A 25,567-nucleotide genomic window follows, 5' to 3' on the forward strand; every position below is an offset into this window, starting at 1 on the left:
GACGCCGACGCCGACGCCGGGGCGACTACAATAGCTCTCATATTCTTCGAATAGTCGAGCTAAAAATTAGGAAATAATACTCCATCAAATTCAGCCATTATCTTTAAAAGTAGAGCGAGAAGGTTAGAGCAGGAGTATCCAAAGTATTTTTTAGTGTTTCTCAAAAAAAAGAAGGGGGGTGAGGGGGTAAATAATACAATGTATACAATAATTTGTGCACATTTAAGTGATCAATTCTTGTGTTATATACATTTTGAAGGTTTATGTATTTAGCTCAAAGCAATTTTTCATATACTATCAATAAAATCAATTGCAATCATTACTAAATGCAAGAAATTAGCCTGTATTATTTCATTATCTTTAGTTTTAAAATATATGTCATTTTGTTGGTTTCTTTTCATTGTTTTTTTAGAGTTTTGGGTGGGGAGATTTTGGCGGAGTGGGGGATATTTTGGAGGTGTGGGTGGGGGCAGGTTTTAAATCCCCTAAAAATGTTTATAAATTGAGTGAAAATAGGAATTGATCAGCCAGTAGTGCAGCACATCTGTAACAGTAGGTCTGACTCATTTCTGTTGTAATATCAATCTTGCTGCATAATTTGTTATAAGGACTTAACAATTTAGTGACTTGTTGATTTTTTTAAAAAATTATAACCTTGGAATTCAAAATTATGCGAATAAACTACTGTGTATAAAAGCAATGTATTTAGTCATTATACAGATTTATGGTATAGATGAGGGATATATATGTATATCAAGCCTTAAGCTAAAATCTCATTGTAGTGAATAAAAGGATATGAATAATGATTAAATGCTGGTTAAATATGCATAGCACCATTTCCCTATATGGATGGACTCTTTTTGAAATATATATTTCTTTTATGTGAAAATGACAAATAAACATCAAAAAACATGTCCTGCATTCTTTCACGTAACAACCTTCAATCTAAAATTAATTACCCTGTAAACAAGCAATAAAACTGAGATAAATCAGACTTTATTTAGAATAAAGAGTAAGGTGTAGGTATGTTCAGGATGAAAAAAAAAATCTTAAGTCTTGTAAAAATACTTTTTGAATTACACACTACTGAAAAGCATAAGAAAATCTTGCGTTAAAAATAATTTAATTGGACAGTTATGTGAAAATGTCCTGACATTTTTGACATACTGCTTTTTGTTAAAACAATCACCTGAAGATCTTTACTGTAACCTTAGTGTTTACAGGTCACTGACATCTTACAACCTAAAAAGTGCAACCTTCCAATGTAAATCTCATGTTACAAACAGCTCATTCACATTAACAAAACAATGAATTTCTAAAATTAAATTAATTATCAAAAAAAAATGTACATTTAAAAACATCAAGTATGAGTATATTAGTAATCAGTATTTAAAACATCAAAAGTGTTTTCTTGTTGATTATGAATAAAAAATACAATAAAAAATGTTTTTATTCACAACTTAAAATGGTAATTAACATCAAATAATGTACACACATGCAATACTGATAATTGCCACACAATCTATATGACCTAATATAATAACAAGATTATTCTGTTTTCCAAAATGATATAAAATCAAATCAATTTTGTTTTATACAAAGAAAATTAACATGTTTTCCTCATTTTTTTCTATATTATAATCTGGAACAAAATTGATCAGTAAATGCAACTAAAACGCCACATGAATTCTTTTAAGATCTTGCAATAGATGAGAGAATTGAAGTTCAAGAAAAAAAAATCAACAAAGTTCAAAGTTATACTTATAGCTAATCAGTTGCCAATAAGTATTCCTGGTACCAATAATTTGGGCATGGTTCCTTATTGCGGATATCTTACATGTATGGTACAAAAAAATTAATAAACTTTTAAGGACGTTTTAAGGTCAGTGTTTATACAAAATCTCTTTATTCTTTACAATATAAAGCTATACTTTTTTTTTTTTTTTTTTTTTTTTTTGCGTTTAGTGGAAAGCCAGAAAAATCTTACCATATATAAGCAAATATAGAATACATCTAATAAATACATGAAATGATTATATATAATATGTATGTATGTATGTATATATACACTGGCATATGAATTAGTACACGACATCCATCCATCTATGTTCATGCAAAATCAGCAAATTTCACCACTCACAGTCTCTAAGTGAAAAAAAACATGAAACAAGCATCTGTGCGACCAGTAGCAAGAAATAATCATGTTCACTAGCTGCTTGTCTAATTATTATTAGATACAGGAAGTGATGAAGTCTGCTGAATGTTTACACGTCATGGATGGAGGGAACACCTCAAAGCTTGAGTGTATTGCACAGCAGGTGAGTAAAAAAAGGGAAAAGAAAAAAATCAACATTTTACGCATTTCTTTCACAACCTCAAATCATGGCCTACACTTATATGGCATATATAGAAAAATCCTTCATAAAATGAAAAATATTTAGCACTAAAACAAATTACCAAAAGTCTATTTTTGACATATTATTTTGCTGCTAATATAGAATGAGATTACTTTCATTAAATGTTGAAAGATTATTCCATGAAAAGAGAAATGGACTGTATCATATCAAGAACTGAATTTATATTTCTTTATCATTATCTCTATTAATTCATCATTTCAGATCTGTAGCTTGGCATTACATGTATATAACAACAGTCTTGCCATAGTTATAGTAATGTTACATTATGCAAATCCAAGTGTAAATGGTAAGTAAATAGGTAAATGTTAAAATAACTTAACATTCATTCAATTTCATATTTTACTATGCAAAAATAATAAAAAAATCCACTTGACCAATGGATATTTCTATAAATACCATATCCTATATATACTGTTTGAAATGTATCAGTAACATTAAATTTTTAAAGAGAAGGGTAGCCTTTAATAAATAAGATAGTTTTTTGTACTTTATCCTTAATATTTTTCCATTATCAAGTATTAGTCAGTCACCATTATAATAGTTAACTCAATTTGACAGCAATAAATTTTTTTTTACATTGCTTAAAAAATCAAAAGACCATAAAAAATTTATCACTTAAAAATGCTTTCATTTGTACAATTATTAAAAAAAACACATAATAATTCAAGGTTGTCTCAATCTATCAATTAAAAGATTCATGTCCCTCAACCCTTAACTGCAATTGAACAGCCTTTGCCACCAGTATCGGGCCCGGCCAGTCAGCACATATATGCAGTCTGACCAGGCTCTATACTGTCAGTAGCTGAAATGTTGTTTTTTAGACATTGAACACCATAGCAATTTTAAAGCAGGAAAAAACCTGCTACAGAACTCTGCAGATAAAAGGTTAAGATAACAACTAGCAGAAACAGAAAAGAAACTGACCTGAAAATATCATGACAAGAAAATGTGCTTTAAATACAACCATGATGGTAAAAAATATATACATACATCTGTACACAATCAATTATAAATAGAAAAGTAAAAAAAATACAAACTTTGAACATTTCTTGCTCTAAAAATAATTACAATGATATCAAAGCCCTGATTTTTTTCAATTATTCAAAAAGATCAACAACATTTCATCATATCATTTCATCATAATTGTTCTCAAATACAACACAACATTATTGTCACTTATATTCTACAAAAAAAATTAAGTAAAGGGAAAATAATTACTTTACAGTGTATAATGTAATACATGTACTATTTTTTTTAATCACATGAAAGTTTCAAGGTCTAGGTTTTGAGGTAACAACAAAATTTGACTAACATTTTAATGAAGCTGTTTAACCAATCACTTCTTTCCTTTAAAAAACTAAGCAGAAAGCAAGCATTTATAAAATATATAGTTTTAGGAAACATTATACCTGTTTATATACTTCTACAACCTGTATTCATCTATGAAGCATACCACTACAAATAATGGTGCTGGTTATAATCTAAGGTGGTCTTTTAACATAATAAAAATATTTAAAATACATGTATCAACTGACTTTTGATCTATAAATAGGCCTTTAATCTATAAATAGGTCTTTAATCTATAAATAGATTTTGATCTATAAATAGGATAACAATTATGAGACAAATCACATTAAATTGAATATAAAAATAGTTATAAATTGCAAAACAGGTCCTTTCAAATAAAAACAAAAAAAAACTTGCTTTTATCAATTTTGATGCCATGGTCAATTTTGAGGTCATTAGATAATTAAAGTCCATGTGGTAATCTTATTGTAAATTTGCTCTTCTTTGAATCAGATACAATTGCTTTATGAGGGAAAATAGCTAGCACTTAGTAGAAACATGAACACATTACTTTAACCTGGTGGTTGAAAAATTATGCATTAGGTATTGCATATCCCTTTATAAACATGTACATTAACTCAAATATTATTTTATTATCAGGTTGAATGGCTGAAAGGACCTCAATGAAAAATGAACCAGCAAACAATAATCAGTCACTTAATTAAATACAATTTTCCTTATTTCATTACTAATAGTATCTCATACAAACAGGTAGCCTATGTATGTTGTGTAAAACCCATACAAAACACAAACTCATCCAACCAGTTCCACCACTAGTAAAATCTCTAAAATTAAAGAATAATCCTGAATTAGGTAGTCTGACTATTATCATTCCAAAATCAATCCATAATTAGGTAGTCTGACCATTCATGTTCCAAATCAATCCATAATTAGGTAGTCTGACTTACTGTTCCCGAAACAATCAGACAGTATGACCATTTTAGTTCAAAATATTCCTGAATTAGGTAGTCTGACCATTCATGATCCAAAATAATCCTGAATGAGGTAACCTGACCTTTTATGTTCCAAATTATCCTGAATCAGATAGTCTGAGTGTTAATGTTCTTGCTGATCAATGCACTGCATCTACTCTAATATTGTGTACAGCTACTACTGTCTAACAATTAATACGTAAGATAATCCTCCTTTCTTCCTACACAGAAGTAAAGCAATGAAGATACAAGGGCCATTATAGCCCCTCCAACCGCCACCCAAAAACTCCATCCAAATGTAGGCAAATTTTCCCCTTGATTTTGAATAACTGTGGCTTTGTGCTCCATATGGGCTTTGGCACCAAACACACAAACAGACACTGCCAGCAGGATAACTGAAATAGAAGCAATATTATTATATATCATTAAAGAGATGTGTTGTAATTTTGAACTATATATAAACACAAAACTGATAATTTTGATATAGTTCACTTTATACTTTTTTGCTTAAATGGTTCTACAGGTTAGACCATAAATTATACTTCTAATAACTGTTGTATATAGAGAGGTTGGGTTGCTAAAATGTACTGTACATTTCATACAAGTGCAAAAGTTGTCATGTCATTTTCTTTGACAAGATAATTTATATTGCCATTGCTTGCTGGTGTGTGTTCATCATTTAATAATTAAGACAAAAATAAACATGAAACAAGATTTGTAAAACATTAATCTATTTTATATAATCATGAACTTTCAGGACAATCTTAAAAATATGTATATGAAGATAAAGGTCAATTACAATGTAGGAGTAAAGGTCATATTTCTTACAGCAGCACAACTCTTGATGATTACAGAAAATCTACTGTTGTACAAACATTCCCTTAAAATAGTTGCAAGGAATCAAAAAAAGGGTTAAAACCTGCATATTTTCACATTTTTTTCTTTGAAAACAGATAGTCTGCTTCTTTGCCATAAAAATATACAAAATGTATCTACTACAGAACTCTTTCATCCAGATTATATTTTAGTACTCATGACGGTAGGGTACAATATTGACTTGAGATCTGTATTTCAGGAAGTTGGAGGGTAAGAATTTTTTTATCAACCATATAGGGAAACAAATAAACTGCTTTGGTTTTGATATTGGTTGTTATTTGTGGCAATAAAAAGTTATAAATAATTTATTACATTATACACAGTCATGTATTACAATGTAATATTCTGTGTAAATCTATACAGTATCGAATACCAGATTTTTATTTCATTTTATTGTTGAGATTATACAGTGTATGAATTCAATTACTTGTAAGCTTCACATAACTATCTGACTTATTTGCTTTAGTTTCAGTAAAAAGGCTAAAACACTAATAATAGCTTTATATTTATAAAGTTTTATATCAATTCAATATAAGGAAATTTTATTCCACAAAATTTCACTCATGAAAAAGCAACAAGGCCATTGACACCTTATACTTACATGTTAGATTCGCGAAAAAAGCTGCTGCCATGTTAGGGTTACATCCCTTACACTCACAACATAACGAGAAGAGACCGACTATAAGTGCGATCATTGTGCTAGCCAGAGCACATGCCATCAAACCTTGTACTGCCTTAAACCATACTGAAAATAAAACACACAAAACAAATAGTAATTATTAGCATTTTGAATAAACCAAAAACTGTAGATGTAATGATCAAATTACAATGTACTAAAATTGGCAATCCCACAAGGTATTTATGGATGGAACACCTTAAAGTTACAATTGTACAATGAATGTATTTTTGAAAACATTTTAAGGCTGGGGGAAATTCTTTTTTCTCTATTTTTATAACTTCTTTCAGCCTAAAAACATGTAGTTACATACATGTTTTAACAATTATACTTGTTAAACATACAATTTACACATTGTACAATTGCACTTAGTTTACAATTGTAATGAACGTTTATTTCTGTGCATATTCATGTACATACCTTATATTGCATTTTAATAGATAAAATGTTCAAATAGTTTTATTTTTGTACATTGCTTGGAGCATATCTTTCACTCACATATCTTACAATTTCACATTTCACTATCTGCCTTTATGGTGGTTAATATAATACATAAATAATGATTCAATGTTTTGTTTCAATTAGGAAGAAATCACCTTTGGCAAGTAGTTATATGATCTAATCAGTACTGATAAAAGTGATTCATACAGGTGTATAATTCTTACACCATTAACAACAAATGTATTTTGTGAAAAATCTGTTACAGACAATTATATCAGTAAATTAAATACTGAAACAATTTCATCTCAATATAACCAATATCTGAGACAAAGTTGTTTCTACGAGGGTTGTTCGGGAAGTTCTGAGAATTTTGTCATACAAATGTATCTCCTATATTTTTTGTTTCTAAGACATAATATTTTGCACATACTAAGATTAGCATATCACGGAACTATTCCTAAAAATTGAATAGAATCAGACAACAATAGCCGGAAAAAGCAGTAACCATAGCAACACTATAACGCCGCACCGGAGCAGTCCGACTCTAAAGAAAGGTATAACGCGCTACACTAATAATATTTCGTAATTTTGAAAACGTAAAAAATGCGCGAAAACGCTGGTCAGCAGCGGAACGTCATGATGTCATTTCCTGAAAATATCATAACGTTATTTAAATTCTCAACGGATCAACATTGTTTTAAAGTTGTTGCCCAGAGCCACTGAATAAACAACATGACGCCGATAGGTGACCTTGAATTGCGAAGCATCGTGAAATTTTGTGTTGCGCTGGAAAAGTCTTCCACAGAAACAATGAAAATGATCAATTCTACAGGAAAATACAAGAAATGCAGTCCGGCTACAGTGTATAGATGGCATGCTTGTTTTAAAGAAGGAAGAAACTCGATCGAAGACGATCCTAGATGCGGTCGGCAGTCTGTTGTTGCATGTTCAATTAAGGACTCGGTAAAAGACATGATAAATTGCGACGGAAGAACGACAGTTAGAGCTATTGCAGATGAACTTTGCGTATCAGTTTCTGCTGTACACGGAATACTAATAAGTGGATCAGCCGACACAGGAAATGCATCAAAATTGCAGGTGACTACGTTGAAAAGGTGCGACGATCGATGGACTTTAATGTCGCATAACGTTGCAAATGACGTCGGCGTGCTCCGGGTGTTTGTTATATGGTTATTTAGTTTTTACTATTTTTATTATGTTTTAGTTTCTGTGGGTAAGATGATGATATTTTCAGATACTGTACAGTATATATTGAAATAAATGCATATATATATATTTACGCTAACCCGACTACAACGTGTGCTATAAAACAATTCTCAGAACTTCCCGAACAACCCTCGTATAATGAAACAACAGTTTTGACTTAAAGATAAAATTGTTGCAATGAAACTTTTACTTGGACCTATCTTTTATCTGTTTTATCGTCACCTTAATGCAGTAATGGGTTAACTCGTTATAAAATTTAACAGGGGTTTATTGCACTAAAGTAATGATATGGAAGGTTATACCAAGTAATTAACGGCTCAATAAACCGAGAATTCCTTGGATTAACAGTTTAACTTGGTTGTCACCATTTTCTAAGAAATGGACAGTTCTCAATTTAAATAAATATCTGTCATTCAGTTTAACCAACCCGCAAAAAATCTCCTATTTTCTTAGAACACATGATACTCAATCATTTGATCCTGATCCAATATTTTCCTAGTAAACAAGGGGCCAGTTTTTACATGTACATTAGACTAGAACTCCGCGAGTCGGATGTGTCGCCTTGTGAACAATGTAGTTTAGGGGAAATGGCCAGGACAAAAATGAAATATGAAAAATAACAAAGGGCAATAACTAAAAAAATAATAAGTGCAGAGCAGCAGTTTCTGTACACTGCACTTCTTATCAATAAGATCTATCATTCTATGATGTTTCAAGTCCATAGCTTTCATACTTGAGGAGAAATGACCAGGACAAAAATAAAGTAAGAAAATCAACAAAGGGCAATAACTCAAAAATAAGAAATGCAGAGTATCAGTTCTACTCAAAAATAAGAAATGCAGAGTATCAGTTCTTATGCACTGCACTTCTTTTTAATGAGATCTATCATCCTATGAAGTTTCAAGTCCATAACTTTTATACTTTCGGAGAAATGGCCTGGACAAAAATTAAGTATGAAAATTAACAAAGGGCCATAACTCAAAAATTAAGAAATGCAGAGTACCGATTCTTGTGCACTGCATATCTTAATAATGAGATCTATCATCCTATGAAGTTTCAAGTCCATAGCTTTTATACATAAGGAGAAATGGCCCGGACAAAATTAAAGTATGAAAATAAACAAAGGGCAATAACTCAAAAAATAAGAAATGCAGAGTACCAGTTCTTGTGCACTGCACTTCTTCTTAATGAGACCTATCATCCTATGAAGTTTCAAGTCCATGGCTTTTATACATTAGGAGAAATGGCCCGGACAAAAATAAAGTATGAAAATTAACAAAGGGCAATAACTTAAAAATTAGGAAGTGCAGAGTACTGGTTCTTGTGCACTGCACTTCTTAATAATGAGATCTATCATCCTATGAGTTTCAAGTCCATAGCTTTTTTAGTTGAAGAGAAATGGCCCGGACAAAATTAATGTATGAAAATTAACAAAGGGCAATAACTCAAAAAATAAGAACTGCAGAGTACCGGTCCTTGTGCACTGCACTTCGGGTTATTAAAAGAAGCATGCATACAAAGTTTGAAGTCAATCAGACTTATAGTGACTGAGTTATGCTCCGGACAAGCTTTAGGGGACGCCGACAACGACGCCGACAACGACGCAGACAACGACGCCGACACAGACGCCGCCGCCGACACCGCCGACAAAAGTAACCCCTATATGTCACCTTTTCAAGGCGACACAAAAAACTGCATGTTCTAATGCAGTTTCTTTTCATCTTAGCTTTTCAAGAATGTGACTCACTATTTATCATAAGCAATTTACAGTATATTTTATACAGGAAGTTTTACAGATTGTCACAATATGAAACAATGATAAGTGGATTTGTTTCAAGACAAGACTTTTATTACTACGTCTTCAAAAGTCCTCCTACTCCAAAGCACATTAAACTGTTACACTACTTTTTATTCAAAATATGTGGGAAAAAAATCAACATTTCCTGCTGTTTCACTTAAATAAATTTAAATATTAAATGAAATACATATAAATTCTTATCACACACTCGTGCCGATTTTATGACTCCGTAAATATGGTATTGCACGGCCTTGCATATATTTTGACGCGACGTCATTAGCGTTATACAAACAGAGTGTAAAGACGCGCTAAATGTTAGCGTTATACTATAGGCGCGTCAATGAAAAAATGACTCTTATTTCACTTTAAACGGTCTTTATTTTGGGTATGTGATAAATAGAATATTAAATTTGTGTAAGTTCATTACTGAATTTATTGCACTCGTTGAATAAAATAATATTATGCTCACCAGAGGCTCGCATAATAAATTTTATTCAACTTGTGCAATAAATTCAGTATTGAACTTACACTCATTCAACATCCTCTATATATGAATTTATTGTTATGGTGTGTTTATTGTCAGATTTACGGTAATAGGCTCAAATATTTTCTGTAGCACATGTAGCTCTTGAAATAACAAATTTTTTTTTGCTTAATTAATGTAAATTTTTTTAATCCTTGTTTCTCATACACAAATGTACAATCATTTTAACGAAATATTGTTTTTAGCATTTGATTTCTACTAATGATTAGTAAAGTCACTTTGTCATAGAACTTGTGCAGTTGAATCAGCAAAACACTATATTAAAGTATAACATTAACAACAATGTTGTTCTATTCATACATGTAGGTAACAAATCAGAGCAGAAGTTATCAGAGAAACAAACCCATACATCAAAAACATCTCAATCATATCTTATTTGAATAAATCTATCAGATAAAGGTAACCTCTTAAATTACAAAACTCTTGTAGGTTTCCTGTCTTTGCTCTGTATTTTTTATTCTTCAGTGGGTTTAATTTTTCTGACAGGGTAGCTGCTGAGTTTAAGATGGGCGAGCAAAGGAAGGAAGATTATGCATCTTTCAGTCAAGTACCAATTACTAATCCATTTTGATAATTGCTTAATTAGTTAATTTTACAATTGAAGGAATAAGATATATATTTTTATATATATCACAGTAATTCTGGAAATGATACAGGTAACAGACTAAGATAATAATAAATATAGAGTATATTTTGTTTGTAGTGAGTGAATAATTATGGAATATATCTCAATAAGAGTGGAAATTAATTTTTTATTTAACTACCGTAATTAAAGCAACTACTGTTCTGTTTATCTTTTAAGTACTACTTGAAAGTGCGACATTTCAAAAAATGAAAACAAATGGTGCCTTTTTTATATGACGTTTATTAAGTCATGAGAAATGGTTAGATATTGTGCTGTCATAGAATGGGAAATTCATTATTTCAATCTGTCTCTTCACTAGATATTAAAAAAAACTTCAAACAGGTCTCTGAAAATTTGTAAATCAAACAGCAGGTAGAATTATGTCAATATCTATGACAAACTTATGTACTCATACCTTGAATTTGGTGGAACCCCTGTAGTTCATTTCTTAATATGTATGTTTCAAAGCAATACCTTGAACGGTTCAATGAAAAATTGGGAGTGGTACATGAACTTCAATCAAATTTATAATGTTATGTTATCTACATGTAAAGGTGATGCTCAATAACTAATTATTTAAACAGTATCTCTATAGGTTGCATGAAAAAATGGGGCTGTACAAAAGAAATTAACAAAAGTGTGACAAATGACTCTGACGAAGACTGTGGAGTCCCATACATGCAGCATTTTCTATTTACATGTATATGTAGTCTAGCTAAAAATAATTGTAAAGCATCTTGAATACAAAGGTATGCTGCAACTAAAGCAAAGTTTAGCCTAATATCAACCCTATCCTAGAACATTTTCCAAGCTCCAGTAACATTTACACATTTTCTGCTAAAACATAATAGCTGTGTAAATGATGATAATGAATTTGCCAGCTGGGGTTTTACCAGAATCTACATTCTGTATTCCAACTATATATTTAATTACCCTGACTCACGTCTAATACACCTAACACTATTTAAATTGGTGCCTGTCTTAATTGCATGAAGCTATGAATATGAATAACAGTTTAAAACAAGAAACACCTAAAAAACGTTATTTGGTTGTTTAATTTAAAATGCACCTGCTACTGTGTATATTTTCGTGATATATTTACGATTCATTTTTCACTTTAATTTGTCATATCTAAGAACTGACTGGTTTAAAATATCTTGCTACAGCTGAAAATTGTATAAAACTGACAGGAAGATAAGGATACCAGTCTGACAGGAGATTTTCTTAACTGGTTTAAATTTGTTACTGTACCATTTAAATTCTGATCACTGCAGCTATTCCATTTAACCCGTTACCATCCTGAAACCGACAGTGCAGTGCTTAGCCTTTGCCTCTAGAAATTAGTGCCAGGCCAACCTGTACATCCATGCAGTCTGCTGTTACCTAAATTAACTTTAAATTTTCAACTAGATATTCCTAGAATTGATAATGAACAATTTGAAATTTTGATAATGGATAAGTTTAAGTGGATGTAGAACTTCCAACCACAAGGTTCAATCCTCTGTAAGTTTTCAGGCACAAGCTCTGGGGTGCAAAATATGCCAGTCAAAATTTCAGCAGTTTTCATGCTAAGTCTGTATTTACATTTGAGCTGCGCCACGACAAAACCAACATAATGGGTTTGCGACCAGCATGGATCCAGACCAGCCTGTGCATCCGCGCAGTCTGATAAGGATCCATGCTATTCGCTTACCAACTCTATTTATTACAAATAGAGAAACTGATAGCGAACAGCATGGATCCTGATCAGACTGCGCGGATGCCCAGGCTGGTCTGGATCCATGCAGGTCGCAAACGCACTATGTTGGTTTTGTCTTGACGCGGCTCATTTGTACTAATAATATCTAATCAAGTTCTCGTTTTAATCATATTGGTAACCCTGAGTAGATTCAAGATTCTAATTTCAGAAAACAATTTGTACAAATGATTCCAATAAAATTCTTCTTTGTCATTAACTACAATGTAACTTATTTCTTTAGCAAAATCATCCAAGTAAATAGTGATATATTTACGCTGCAACTGTAAGATAATGATTGTAACAAAATTTTGAGCAGTCAGTGATACCTTTGCTTCCCAGTTTTAGTATTTTTATCTTTAATATTTGCCTCAAAATCACAATTGATAGTACAATAGTCAAAGCAAATGGTCAAGTGCATTTTACAATTTGTAAAGGAAGTAAAATGCTAAAGAATAAGTATTCTTAAGTAACTTTTTAGTTTTATTCAGCTGTGATCATGTGGCATTAACACCAATAACACTACATGTATATTATACAAGTACTATGCCAGATATTACAAGCATACACATACATTTTTTGGGACATAAAGAAACATAAAATTCATATTAAAATTCTAAATACACCCTAGATCATTCAAAAAGCTAAAATGAGGAATAAGGTTAAAATCACAAATAAAATACAAAAATTTACATAAATTCAGCTAAAGCTGTCAACCAAAGACAGACCGCACAAAATATAAACTCACTAAATAAAGTCACATTTATGCCCACCCTAAAATTATCATAATTTAAGTGAAAGGTTCAAGTAAAATGTTTTGAGGAAATATGAATTATATTATGATATATGTCCAAAAAATTCCCTTTTCATGATTTTTTATACTCACACAACAGCAGGGTGGCAGATGTAAACTAAAATGTTGCTTATTAGTGATATTTTTCCCTGTTCTTCAGGATCAACCAGTCTACTTCCTGGTTAACCAGGTGATTGCAATACAAGTTAAAATAATCATATAAATTCAAAAAAAGGTACTGTGACCAGAAGTGACATGAACTTGTAATCACAAGACAGGTGCTCAATGAATTAAATAGGACTACAAGAAAAATAATGATACAGTGATTTTGGTATATCCATAATGCTTTTAAAATTGATAACTGAAAATGTTGAAGCTGGTGGTATGGGGACATGAGGGAATTTGCACGATCATAGTCCCTCATGAACAGACTTATATACATTAACTTCATGTATGTGATATTAACCTATTTAAATATCATTGGCCTAAACAGATCTTGTTTTTCCTCTATAACTCATTGTAAGTTCACTAATACATCGTTACATGTACTTCAATTTCTCTTTATTTTTTAAGTAGAAAAATACATTCTCAAAATTGGAACAAGCACTTGATAGTTTAAGCAGTTTTAAAACAATCTTTTTCTGCTGAAACAACAAATTTATAAGTTAAAATGGAATAACTACAGACATTAAACAAATGTATAAAAACCTGGCATGCCTACAAAAACTGAGAGATAAAATGATCAAAATAATAACATCTTGTATCCAACTGTTTTAAAAGTTTTTTTTATTCTTTAAACTATTTGATTCATCATTTATTGTAGGTTTATACAACTGTTAAATGATAGACAAAACAGTTTTTGTTTTCATTTTCTTAGCTGGATGTTAATGCATTGCATAAAAAAATGTTTAAAAGAATAAGTCTTCCTGAGAAAACGAATCAGATACTCTGTACATGTTATTTAAGATTATTCTTTTCAATCATTTCAGTGTATCTTTTTTATCCTTCTTCCAATTAGTCAGATCCCTGATTTTCTTTTCGTTTTCTTTTTAGAGTCTGAATATGGTATTTTTTTGGAAAGGTGTCACACTATTAACTTAACACTGCTGAACTTGTTTAAATTGGATTTGCTCTTCTTTTACTTTCAAACAACTGTATAAAAAGTTTAAAGAAATAAAAACTGAGCTACGAAATTGAGTATAGGAACTCAGGTTAAACTTAAGATCACATGATGGATATGCAGACTGGTTACAAACTTGAAAGGAAGCAGAATAAAGTTTAAAAGTATGATGGGCATCTATACAGGACTAAAGAAGTCCTTAACCCTCCTGAATACATCCTTGCAGGGAGTGCAGACCATCTGTGCTGGCTGATCTTGGTCTGCACTATCTGCTTGCTATTCAGTTAGTTCTTACAATACTTATTTTGAAATGTTCCCTCAAAGTAATGAATGGTTATGTCAAAATGTATTTAGCATTTATTTTAAAATGGTTAAAAAGGAATTTAAAAACTGAAACATTCAACACTGATTTAATTATTATGTTAATGACAATGGATATAAGGAGATGGCGGACAATTAATTTCTTAATAAAGATTGCTTTTGCAACTTTTTAAAGTTTTTTTTTGCTATACATGTATATTCATAGAAAGGTGTGTATAAAGGTAAACACAACATACAAACTGTGTTTTGATATGGGCAATTTGAAACAAATACTTAAAATCAAGCTGGTTAATTAGTTTACAGGATAAGAGAAGACTTCAAGCTAATCTCTCCATATAATTAGTCGGCTTACAGATCTGTATGTTTGCAGGAATATTTTAGAACCTATTCCAGTAAACAAAACAGAAATATATAAACAAATATCTCACCTATAAACATAGAGGATCCTATTTTCATGTTGGGATTTGTCCATAAGTAATTAAGCATGTTTTCATCACATGGAAACCTTATATATTAGAACATTAATTTGAATGCTACTTTGAAGGTAACTTATCTTGAACCCCTTGTCAAAACTACAAATTAAACTGTAACTAAACTCTATCAATTTGTTCATTCACAATTAAAACAGAATTATCAGAATCTGTCAAGCTGGTTCCTAAGGTTACATATACATGTACATAATGTACCTGTATTAGAGAGATTGTAAAACATACAATACTAGCTAAAAACATGTACAAAATGAAGTCTGGGAACCAAATAATCTCTTATCATTTAACCTTGCCTAAAAGATTTGATCTGATAAATTACAGTCTAAAAACACTTTACTTATGAGGAAAACATTGAAATTTCTTTTTAAAAAATACTAAAATACTTGCATTTCATTGAAAATGATTGCCAAGTTTATTCAATTAATTTCCCAGATTTTCAATCATGCCAATGCAAGTATAACCAGACACTGCCACATGTACATTATATGCTGGGCAGGTATAAAATTTACTTCAGTAAGAGTGCATTATGTACAAAAAAAACAATTATTATTCACAGTAAAGATTTTCATCATGATACAGGGGGTAAAAAACATGTAGAAACATTGAGATAACAATATGAACATACTTCATAGACAGTAGTTGTCAGTTCATGTTTGTATCTTAAAGAAGAGTTTCAACAACAATGACAGCAACAACAAGTGTATGACACTAGTATCTTTAATAAAATTTATGAATTCACTTAAATTCTAGTAGGTATGAATGCAATACTGTGCTGTTTATAATATTCTAACCAATCAATCAACTGATGTTTGCTCAATGCAGAGGTGTAAGGCTATTTAAAAGAATAGTGCTTAAAGGCGCAACGCTTAGAAATGTATTTATACCAGACACATGTATCAAGCAAAGACTAAAAACTAATGGAATTTTAATTCAAGTGATTTTCTTTTGGTAGCTTAATTTTTGCACATGTATTTCAATACTGAAATCCCTGAAACTTTAAATGGATTGTTTAAAATGCAAAGCTGGGCAGATTCAGCAAGTAAAGGGTTCATAATTTAATTGCTTCACATGTAATCAGGCTTGTTGATAATCATTATCATATGTCAATATGTTGGTACAAGTACTCAATCAAATATCACCACATAAAACCAATATCTTTAAAAGCATAAATGTTCATATCAAATGTGTGAAGGGGAACATCTATGTTACAATAATTCACTTTATCATTTTAGTGTCAATTATTCAGATCTGCCTCTCAGCAGTGTCTTGGTGTAACATACAAGTGTATAAAACTTTGCAGACATTTAAATATATGTTCATGCTGATTCACCAATAAATGAAACAGTTTTTTCACTATTACTGGTAAACCATGCCTGAAGAGATTTTTTCAATATGAAACAAATTTTTTTACATTGAAGAAAGTGAGTACGCCCATTTTGTCCTAAATCACAAATGTATGTATCATACTTTTGAATCAAGATGATTCAATATGTATGATACAAAAAAAAATCTTAAGTGCTTTCACTTTTACCACTCAACCCGCTGAATTTCTTTAATGGATTTGTCCTACTTTGAATATGGAACAGTCCATTCAAAGTTTAATGGATTTCAATATCAAATAAATAAAAATGTTAAGCTCCATGTATCACAGTTAAAATCTGGGTCAGACTACGTGGATGTGTAGGCTGGCCTGGCTGTATAACAATGACAAAGTCAAATGACATTAGTACCAGAGGTTCAGGGTTTAAATATCATCAGCAGCATCATCAGCTTTCCTCTTACTATGTCAGGGCTTTTAAAACTATAAAATACCTCTTCCTAATTAAGATTTAATTTAAAATCATGTAGATTTCCCAAGAGAGCTAACTTTCACAAAGTTTTTACTTTCCCAAAGTTGCAATTTTAGCAATAATTTTTCAAAAAATTAAGAGGATAAGGCCTCTTCCCAATAAAGAAAGAAACCCAATGGTAAACAAGAAAAGCATTGATGCAAAGCATCAAAGGGCGACGCCAAAAGAATTTGATCTAGGTTTGCACCTAAATATTTAACAAAAGATGTGTATTTTATAGCAGTACCATTTCATGTGACCTGAAGGCTAGGCCCAGTTTCAGTTGAAACTTAAACCAAAAAGAATAGACTTTGTCTTGCCAAGATGCAAAGACAAATTATAGTCAATTAACCAATCTTAAGATTTATTTTACCAGATACAAGGATACCTGATTCAGCATCATATAATCACAGGCACGAGTATTGGACATTGGAAGAAAAAAATTGACCAGATTGATAAAATTAACTGTGTTCATCTAAAAAGTGTCAAAATGTAAATCATGACCCCCTTTAAAAAAAATATACTATTAACTTAAAGTATGTTTTTAAAGGGGGTCATTAACATTAACATTTTTTTTTGGGTTTGTGACACTTTTAAGATGCATACACGTTTTTTTATCAATCTGGTCATATTTTTTCTTCCCAGGTCTGATACTTTGTGCCTGAGCATATAATAAAAGCTTATTGCTTTAGGGTTGCAGACATGTCATTGACATAGGTACTCAGAGCAGTAGTAGAAGGAGTACCAGCCACATCAACCAGCTGCTATCAGAGATAAGACTTGAACCTTGTAAGAATGTCATTACATATGGCAGATGCTTGAAGTTTCATGAAGAAGAAGAAAACAACTTCTTCATGTGCAGTATAGTGTGATCAACTGTATCAAATGCTTTTTGTAGATCTAAAAGTATCATGCAATACTGCCTTTGTCCATTTCAAATTAAATACAATCTATTAAATGAATCAAACATGTGTCAGTTGAAAAACCACTTCTAAACCCTGACTGAAACTGCCTGATCATGACTCGAACCCATGACTTTCAGAAGACCAACTGAGCTATCCGGCCGGCAACACATTTTCTCTTTAATAATGAAACAGTTCTAAACCACAACATATTTCTCCACTTTATTGATTTATGTCCTTGAATTTCTGATGTTTACAGAGCATAGTGAAATAAACTCATGGTTATATGCAGTCACAGGATGAAAAAAACTTTCAGCTTGACCAGAACTTGAACCTGTGACCCACAGAATAATGTACCACGGCTGTAGCGATTGAGCTTACTGGCCGCTTACACATTTTCTCCCCTAAATAGTGAACAGTTCTAAACCGTGACAGATACTTTTAGATTTTTAAATTAACAGATAATTAATTTTTAATTAATAAATAAGAAAAAAAACTTACATACTCATGGTCTTAATTAAAATAACAAATTTATATATTATTGTATAATTATTTTTACTAAAAAGGGCTTAGACAGTTATTGGTTGTGCCATTATTTATAACAGGTCAATTTTAAAGTGAACATAACTGTGCTAAAACATGTACAATATCTATTTTTGTACAGATAAAAAACTAACCTTTTTTCTATGATAAGAAATTTTATGAAGGCTGATTTGTATTTTGCATCAAGGGCACCGGGTGAAAACATCAAAATGCAACAAACGAACCACTTTGTGGTAGGTTGTATTTTCATGTTTTCATCTGGCGCCCGGTTACTTCTTGTAATTTGTTGGTTTTCATGTGGCACATTTAATCACCCACTATAAAATTTAGTGTACAAATTTATTCAAGGACAAGTAACAATCTACTCTATGAAAAGTATGTTGTCGGGTTGACTCAGGTGACCTGGAGGTTGAGACCGGTGTCTCTCCATTACAAATAGATAAGGCAGAGGGCAGAACTGTCCTTTTCAAACTTTATGCACATGCTAGAAAAAATTAGAATAACTGGTCAGAATATGATTTTTTGAGACTTTATCAATTATATTGCTTGATCCAAGTTTAAGGACATTTTATATCAATACATGTATTATCATTTATAACTTTAAATGAAAGTCTCATCCCTTTAATAATAATGACATAACTGTAATTCTTTAAATTCAGAAATATTTTAAGTCTCATCACATCAATATACTAAGATATACATGTATGCACATAACATTCATAATTCCCAGTTTCTATTAAATAAATATGAAATCCTAACATTAAAATTAACATTGGTACTAATGGATGGAATTCAAAATCTAGTAGAAAGAAAACTATAATATATAAACTCTATTATAGATACTATTATTAGCCAGCTAACACTGGGCATAAACATCTATAACCTGTAGACTGATCAATACATGTATTATCATTTATAAATTTAAATGCAAGTCTCATCCATCATAACTGTAAGTCTTTAAATACAGAAATACACATTATATCCATATACTATGATACACTTGTATGCACATTACATTAATAATTCCCAGGTTCCATTAAAATAAATATAACATCCTATTAACATTGGTGTTATATTGGAATTCATAATCTTGTAGAAAGAAAATTATAATGTACATGATATCGTATAGTATAAAAGTAAAAAAATCTCAAAAAGTCTATATCATATAATAAAAATTGAGTTGTGTGAGTGTCTAAACATTAAATGCATATCTCTTACAGTAACAAATACTGTCCCTCTTTTAACCTTCCATTAGACTTTACTATATAACTAACTGCATATATATATCAAGTGTTTAAAATGAGCACCTATATGTATAGCTTAAATATTCTACCTTTCATTTTTACCAAAGGTTATTTTATTAACAATTTATATACAAACACATAGAAAATAATAATTAGTATCACATATTGATTAGAAGATTCCTCTAGCAGAATACCTATAGGTATGTACTTCTTAGGTACATGTATATAAAGTCAGTAAAAAATATATATCAATATTCACTCATCAGGGCCTCTATGCTTTTGATGACCTTACAACTGGTAAATTTTATACAACAAAAATAGTAAGTAATACCTAAGATAGACAGAAAAGAACAAATAATTTAGTAAACATGAGTTACTTCCCCTTAAAATAGAGAAAACCTGAAACCCAAAAGAACACCCTAAACATCAAAATTAAGAAATGTTGCAGACTCAGTTGTATTAAGCCATGCAAATTAATGGTAAAGTATTCATAAAAAATAGATGGCCATGTGACAGCAGTAATTGCAGAAAATCGGATAACTTTCAACATCCGGATACTGGTACACTTTGAAAAAAGAACCATATTGTGCAACAGATAAACGTAATATGGATAAAATCAATAGGATAATCGTTTACAACAGTCCATTACCTATCCTTATACTCATTTGCGGGTGAGCGTTCTTCTTGTAGGAAAATTTTGAAAATATACAAATGAATGTAACGAATGGATACGGCATCAATGTAGACCACAACGATATTCGAAACCGGGTTTTAGTATTGTCAATAAAAACTAAGGGGCAAGCTGTTAAACTGAGCCTGCAATTTCGTGAAAATAATATCACAATGCACATGCTTTTTATATAAAGTTGTTAAATACAAATATAACAACTTATTTGTTTACTTGATTTTTACGAATCAAAATAAATCTAATTAACACAACATGAAATTTACTGCTAATAATAACAGCTCCTTCCATAGGCCAAAATAAAAAGAATTCCATAATAGACGACGCCGCTCACCGGCGTCGCCAATAATTAGATAAAAATGTAAATTTATAATATTCTCATAATTTATATTAAAGTATCAAATGATGCTGTAGTGTTTACTACAATGAATAATTTCTCATCAGTATATTGGCAATTTATTTTGAGGCAGTAATTTTAAGGAAGAAAACATGTCTAATTTATGTATTAATTAAATAACATGAAGACATTTTACGGACACAAGATGAAAAAGTAAATGTCCATTAGGATTGCTATATGAATATGACAATTTAATATAACTTCCAACTGTCTGTCAATCTAACATACACATGTAGCTTATTACTACACATTACATCATAAAACTTGTAAAAATATGTCCAGCTTGTCAAAACTGTGACAATTAATTAGCAAAGACAACGTCTCAAGACAGTGAATAACAAAGTTTAACATTTCTACATGTTAAAAAGTTGCAAAGGTGAGATATCCACTTTTCTTTTTCTTATTAAAATATACATGTACTTATAACAAGATCATAATTACATTCATCTCATCAACAGTTAATTTGCAATTAAACTTCAGTATACATATGTGCAATATTCAGTGACAGATAATTCACTTGTAAATTTATATCTTATTAATTAACACTGAAAAAATATATCATAAAATTAATGATAAATAATCATTTATAATCTTTAAAGTCTCTGTTCAGATAAATGCTCAGCATTTTCAGAGTTTAATTTTACAGGTCTTTGCTGGAATTATAGACGCCAAATGTCTCTATTAACTAAGGTTCACCATTAAAGCAGGAACACATAAACAATGAGAAAAAGATATATTAAAGTTTTACATATAAGAATTTATTAACTTTATTTGACATAGTAAAAAAACTACAATAGATCAATGAAATAAAGAAACAGCAACTAAGATTACCTTGTATATAAGGGATAAGTAATAGAAAGAGCACCGAAACACGAGGCTATCTGATTTGTACGAGGGGGCGTAGCCCCCGAGTATAAATCAGATTGCCGAGTGTTTTGGTGTTCTTTCTCTTTTGTATCATAGTCAAACATGACAGCACGTTCCCTGTTGTCATAATATGAAACCCCAGAAAAAAATAACCAATGAACGAGCATTTGAATACAATAGTTCTGCCCCTTTCCCTTTCTCTGCCGTCACAATATGTAAACCCCGGCAAAAATGAACCAATCCACGGGCATTATCTGGAGTGCGGGTAATTGATACCCGCACTCCAGTTACCGCACTGTGCATGTATATGTATACGATTTAACTCTTACACTTTTTCAACAGAAAGGTACCCAAACTATGATACAAATGAAAGTTAAAATGTAGTAATCAAGACCCTACTGAGAGAACTGCATTTTTGAAACCAAAATAATCATATTTACATTTAACTATGAAATAAATACTTTCATTAAAGAAATAAAAATAGAAAGCAAATTTATAATCAACATTTCTTAATCCCTTCCACACTAAATTGAGTTAATTATCCTTTATTGTAATGTTTGTCATTACCAATCCATATAGAAAAGTCATTCATAGGTACAAATGTACATAAACAGGTGGAATTATTTTCATACTGGAATAATCAGACTTTAAGTATGGCATTTTATTGTCATGCTTCACTACCATATTCAATGTAGATAGTTATGTAACAAGAACTGTTGGAGGACAGTAAGGCTCGACTATTCGAAAAAGTAGTCACAATGGTGTTTTATTGAGTATAATAATGCTTACCTATGAATACATAAAATTCACCAGAAAGGTACAAAAGCTTGTTATTAAGATGTTTTATCAAGTAAATCACTGCTTTATTATTATGAATTGCATAAAATTGACCCAAAAAAGGCACAAACCCTTCAGTAGTTATGGAGATAACAGCTTACAAGCTGAAAACGGGGAGAAAAATCAGCCTAAATGCAAGATAGAATTATGGATCTTGGTCAGTAACCTACAATTATGACCCTAAACAGCTAAATGCATATGTGAAGTTTTAAATAAATATCTTTGAAATTTATTGAGATATGTAAAACTTGCATGTAAACATTAACCAAGAGACTAAGTAGAAAAGTGGAGATAAATCAGCTTAAATGCAAGATAGGGTTATGGAACTTGGTCAGTAACATAAAATTATGACCCTTCATGGCATTGCATATTTGAAGTTTCAAATCAAAATCTCTGATAGTTATTGAGATATGTAAAACTTACATGTAAACATTAACCAAGAGACTAAGTAAAAAAGGGGGATATAAAATAGAGTTGGGTACCGCCAGAAAGAATGTACCACGGTTTTTCCTAAAAACCACGGCATAAACCGCGGTATACCACGGATTTTCGTTGTATGCTATAGGTTAATTTTTATCCCTAAAATAAGTATCAAGGTAGGCGGGTATAGAATTTCAAATATTAAATTAAAGCAGATCTATAAAATACAGATTAATCAAAGCATTATTTAACTTTTTTCAATCAGGTACTTTCGCATGTTGACAATCATAAATTAATTGGGTCATGGATCAGTTCTTGTTTTTTTTTATTACATATTGGTCTCTTTCAACATTTAACAACTGTTATATAAATTGCATAGTTAAAATGGAAAAATAAAATGTTTTTATTGCTTATTGATTAATAAAATAATAGGTCAAATGCACGTTAGCCGATGACAAATATTTATTTGTCGGTTAATTTTATAACAGAGTCCCAGCTGCTATTGTAATTTTTTTATTGCAACGGCTAAGTATTTAATTAATCTGTGTCAAAAACCAGAACAAACATATGTACCCCAAAAGCAAATTAAAATTATCACATAGAAAACAGCTGACCATGTTACTGCTTAATTAATATTCATTAGTTGAACGAACATTACTTTTAATCCAGTTTCTACGCCGTTCTATAATTAGTTAATTGCCATGTGCATGCAGTAAGTGCGTGACGTAAGGAAAACCCCTAGCCTGATTGGTCGCTATTTATATAAATACTTAAAATAGTAACACCCTAATTTTATGCAAGGAATGCCCTCATGAATTATCAATCTTTAAGATTAGTTTTCGTATCAAATAAGCGATATTTGGACAAGTAAATGTAAGTCGACAAGTCTTGCTTCTTCAACTGAGATCATGCAAGTCGACAATTCTGGCATACATGCGGTAATCGATAAAGCATTTAATTTTCGCTAAGAACTATGAAAGAATGATAATAGTCGGCGAAAGTTGTTTGCAAAAAGGTTAACTCAAAGAAACATTAACATATACAACAGAAAAAGTTTTTTAATTTAGTACATTTTACGGATCTGTAATTGCTTTAAATTAGAGCTAAAAGTACCGGTTTTCCTGGTCTGTACCGCGGTACGTACCGCAGATGTCTCGGACCGTGGTTTACCGGTATACCGGTTAAACCGCGCACCTCTAATATAAAATAGCCTAAATACATGACAGAGATATGAGTGCTGTTCAGTGATCATTATATATGACCACAAATATACATATGAAGTTTCAAGTTTGTATCTTTAATAGTTTCAGAGATATGCAAAACTTGCACGTTAAACTTAACCAAAAAAGGGGAAATTTTTTTTGTTCAACAGAAGTCAATTTTGTTGGTCCCCAACCAGTAGGGAGATTAAAAGTTTTGACATCGGTCGAATCTGTCTGAAGGTAAAATTCTCTTAAAAATCTTTTATCCACACTGGAACCTTAAAAGGTGGGACATGTAAGGCACGGTCAATTGGCAATATTTAAACTAAACCACTGTATCTTCCCTCAATTCTAGTTCCCATACAAGGAACATGTGAGTTATCCTGATAATTTATGGCAAAAAGGTAAACACAGTAGGGGTCCAAGATAGATCTACATGATTTAGCTAAGGCATGTGTAAATAATTTATTGTCTATACCTGGAAGAGTTCTTTCAACAAGAAAATCATCTGCAAAGAACCATCTACAGTTATCTAGCGAGCCTGTTGACGAGAAGCCTCCCGTACAGTGCAGCCAGAGTCCACAGTCACAGTCCGAACACTGGCAGAGCATATCACCTGATTTTCCATCAAATTCCATCCAATTTGGAGTTGAAAACGCTACTATTGTAGCAACAGTAGTTATCAAAACACATATTATTGCTGTAATAGCTGCACAAGAAGCCATTGTCATAAATAACAGAAAAAGTCAACTTAAAACTCGTTAATCACAACTTCTATTAAACTCACTTCCGCTCCAAATATTTACGGTTGACGTCAATAATACAAATTGGGTTTTCACAGTTTAGACGAAATCTTTTATCGCCATTAAATACTATTGTCGTTATTCCCCGTATTGTCCGATTAGAGATTTATATCGCTGAGAATTCTGCGATATTAAATATTATCTAAATGAATTTTCATGACTGAATTTCGAAACTTCAATTATAAAGCCCATTAGATCTCAGTAATAACACGGATTTACATTATAAATATAAATCCGTGGTAATTATGATTTTTTGGATGATATGCAAGGTGTTCCGAATGAAATATTGCGCGAGTTTTGGGTTTCAATAACTCTGGGGGCCGTTTTATCAACGTGTCGTAGTCTACGACAATTTTTTGTCGGTGTCGTACGTCTGCGACAACGTCGTACGACCGTTTTATGAAACGTGTCGCAGACGTTGTGTTTCTGCGACGTCGCAGCCTTTGTCGTAGACAATAATTCTTGCGAGACACAGTCTAGCCAGTGCGCGTTTTGACG

The 25,567-nt window shown here is 31.3% G+C and overlaps 1 protein-coding gene across 1 annotated transcript; it reads right to left on the reverse strand.

The window, feature by feature from the left end:
* Positions 1-644: 644 nt before the first annotated feature.
* Positions 645-25,080, reverse strand: LOC132757184 (uncharacterized). The gene is made up of 3 exons (XM_060748388.1): positions 24,745-25,080; positions 6,174-6,317; positions 645-5,091 (listed from the first exon to the last, which is right to left on the reverse strand). The coding sequence occupies exons 1-3, from the start codon at positions 24,995-24,997 to the stop codon at positions 4,889-4,891; spliced, it is 600 nt and encodes a 199-aa protein (XP_060604371.1). The 5' UTR covers positions 24,998-25,080; the 3' UTR covers positions 645-4,888.
* Between the last annotated feature and the right edge of the window lie 487 nt (positions 25,081-25,567).

This window comes from Ruditapes philippinarum, unplaced genomic scaffold (assembly GCF_026571515.1).
Source record: "Ruditapes philippinarum isolate M1 unplaced genomic scaffold, ASM2657151v2 ctg5120_1_1_1_1, whole genome shotgun sequence".
NCBI classification, from domain to species: Eukaryota; Metazoa; Mollusca; class Bivalvia; order Venerida; family Veneridae; genus Ruditapes; species Ruditapes philippinarum.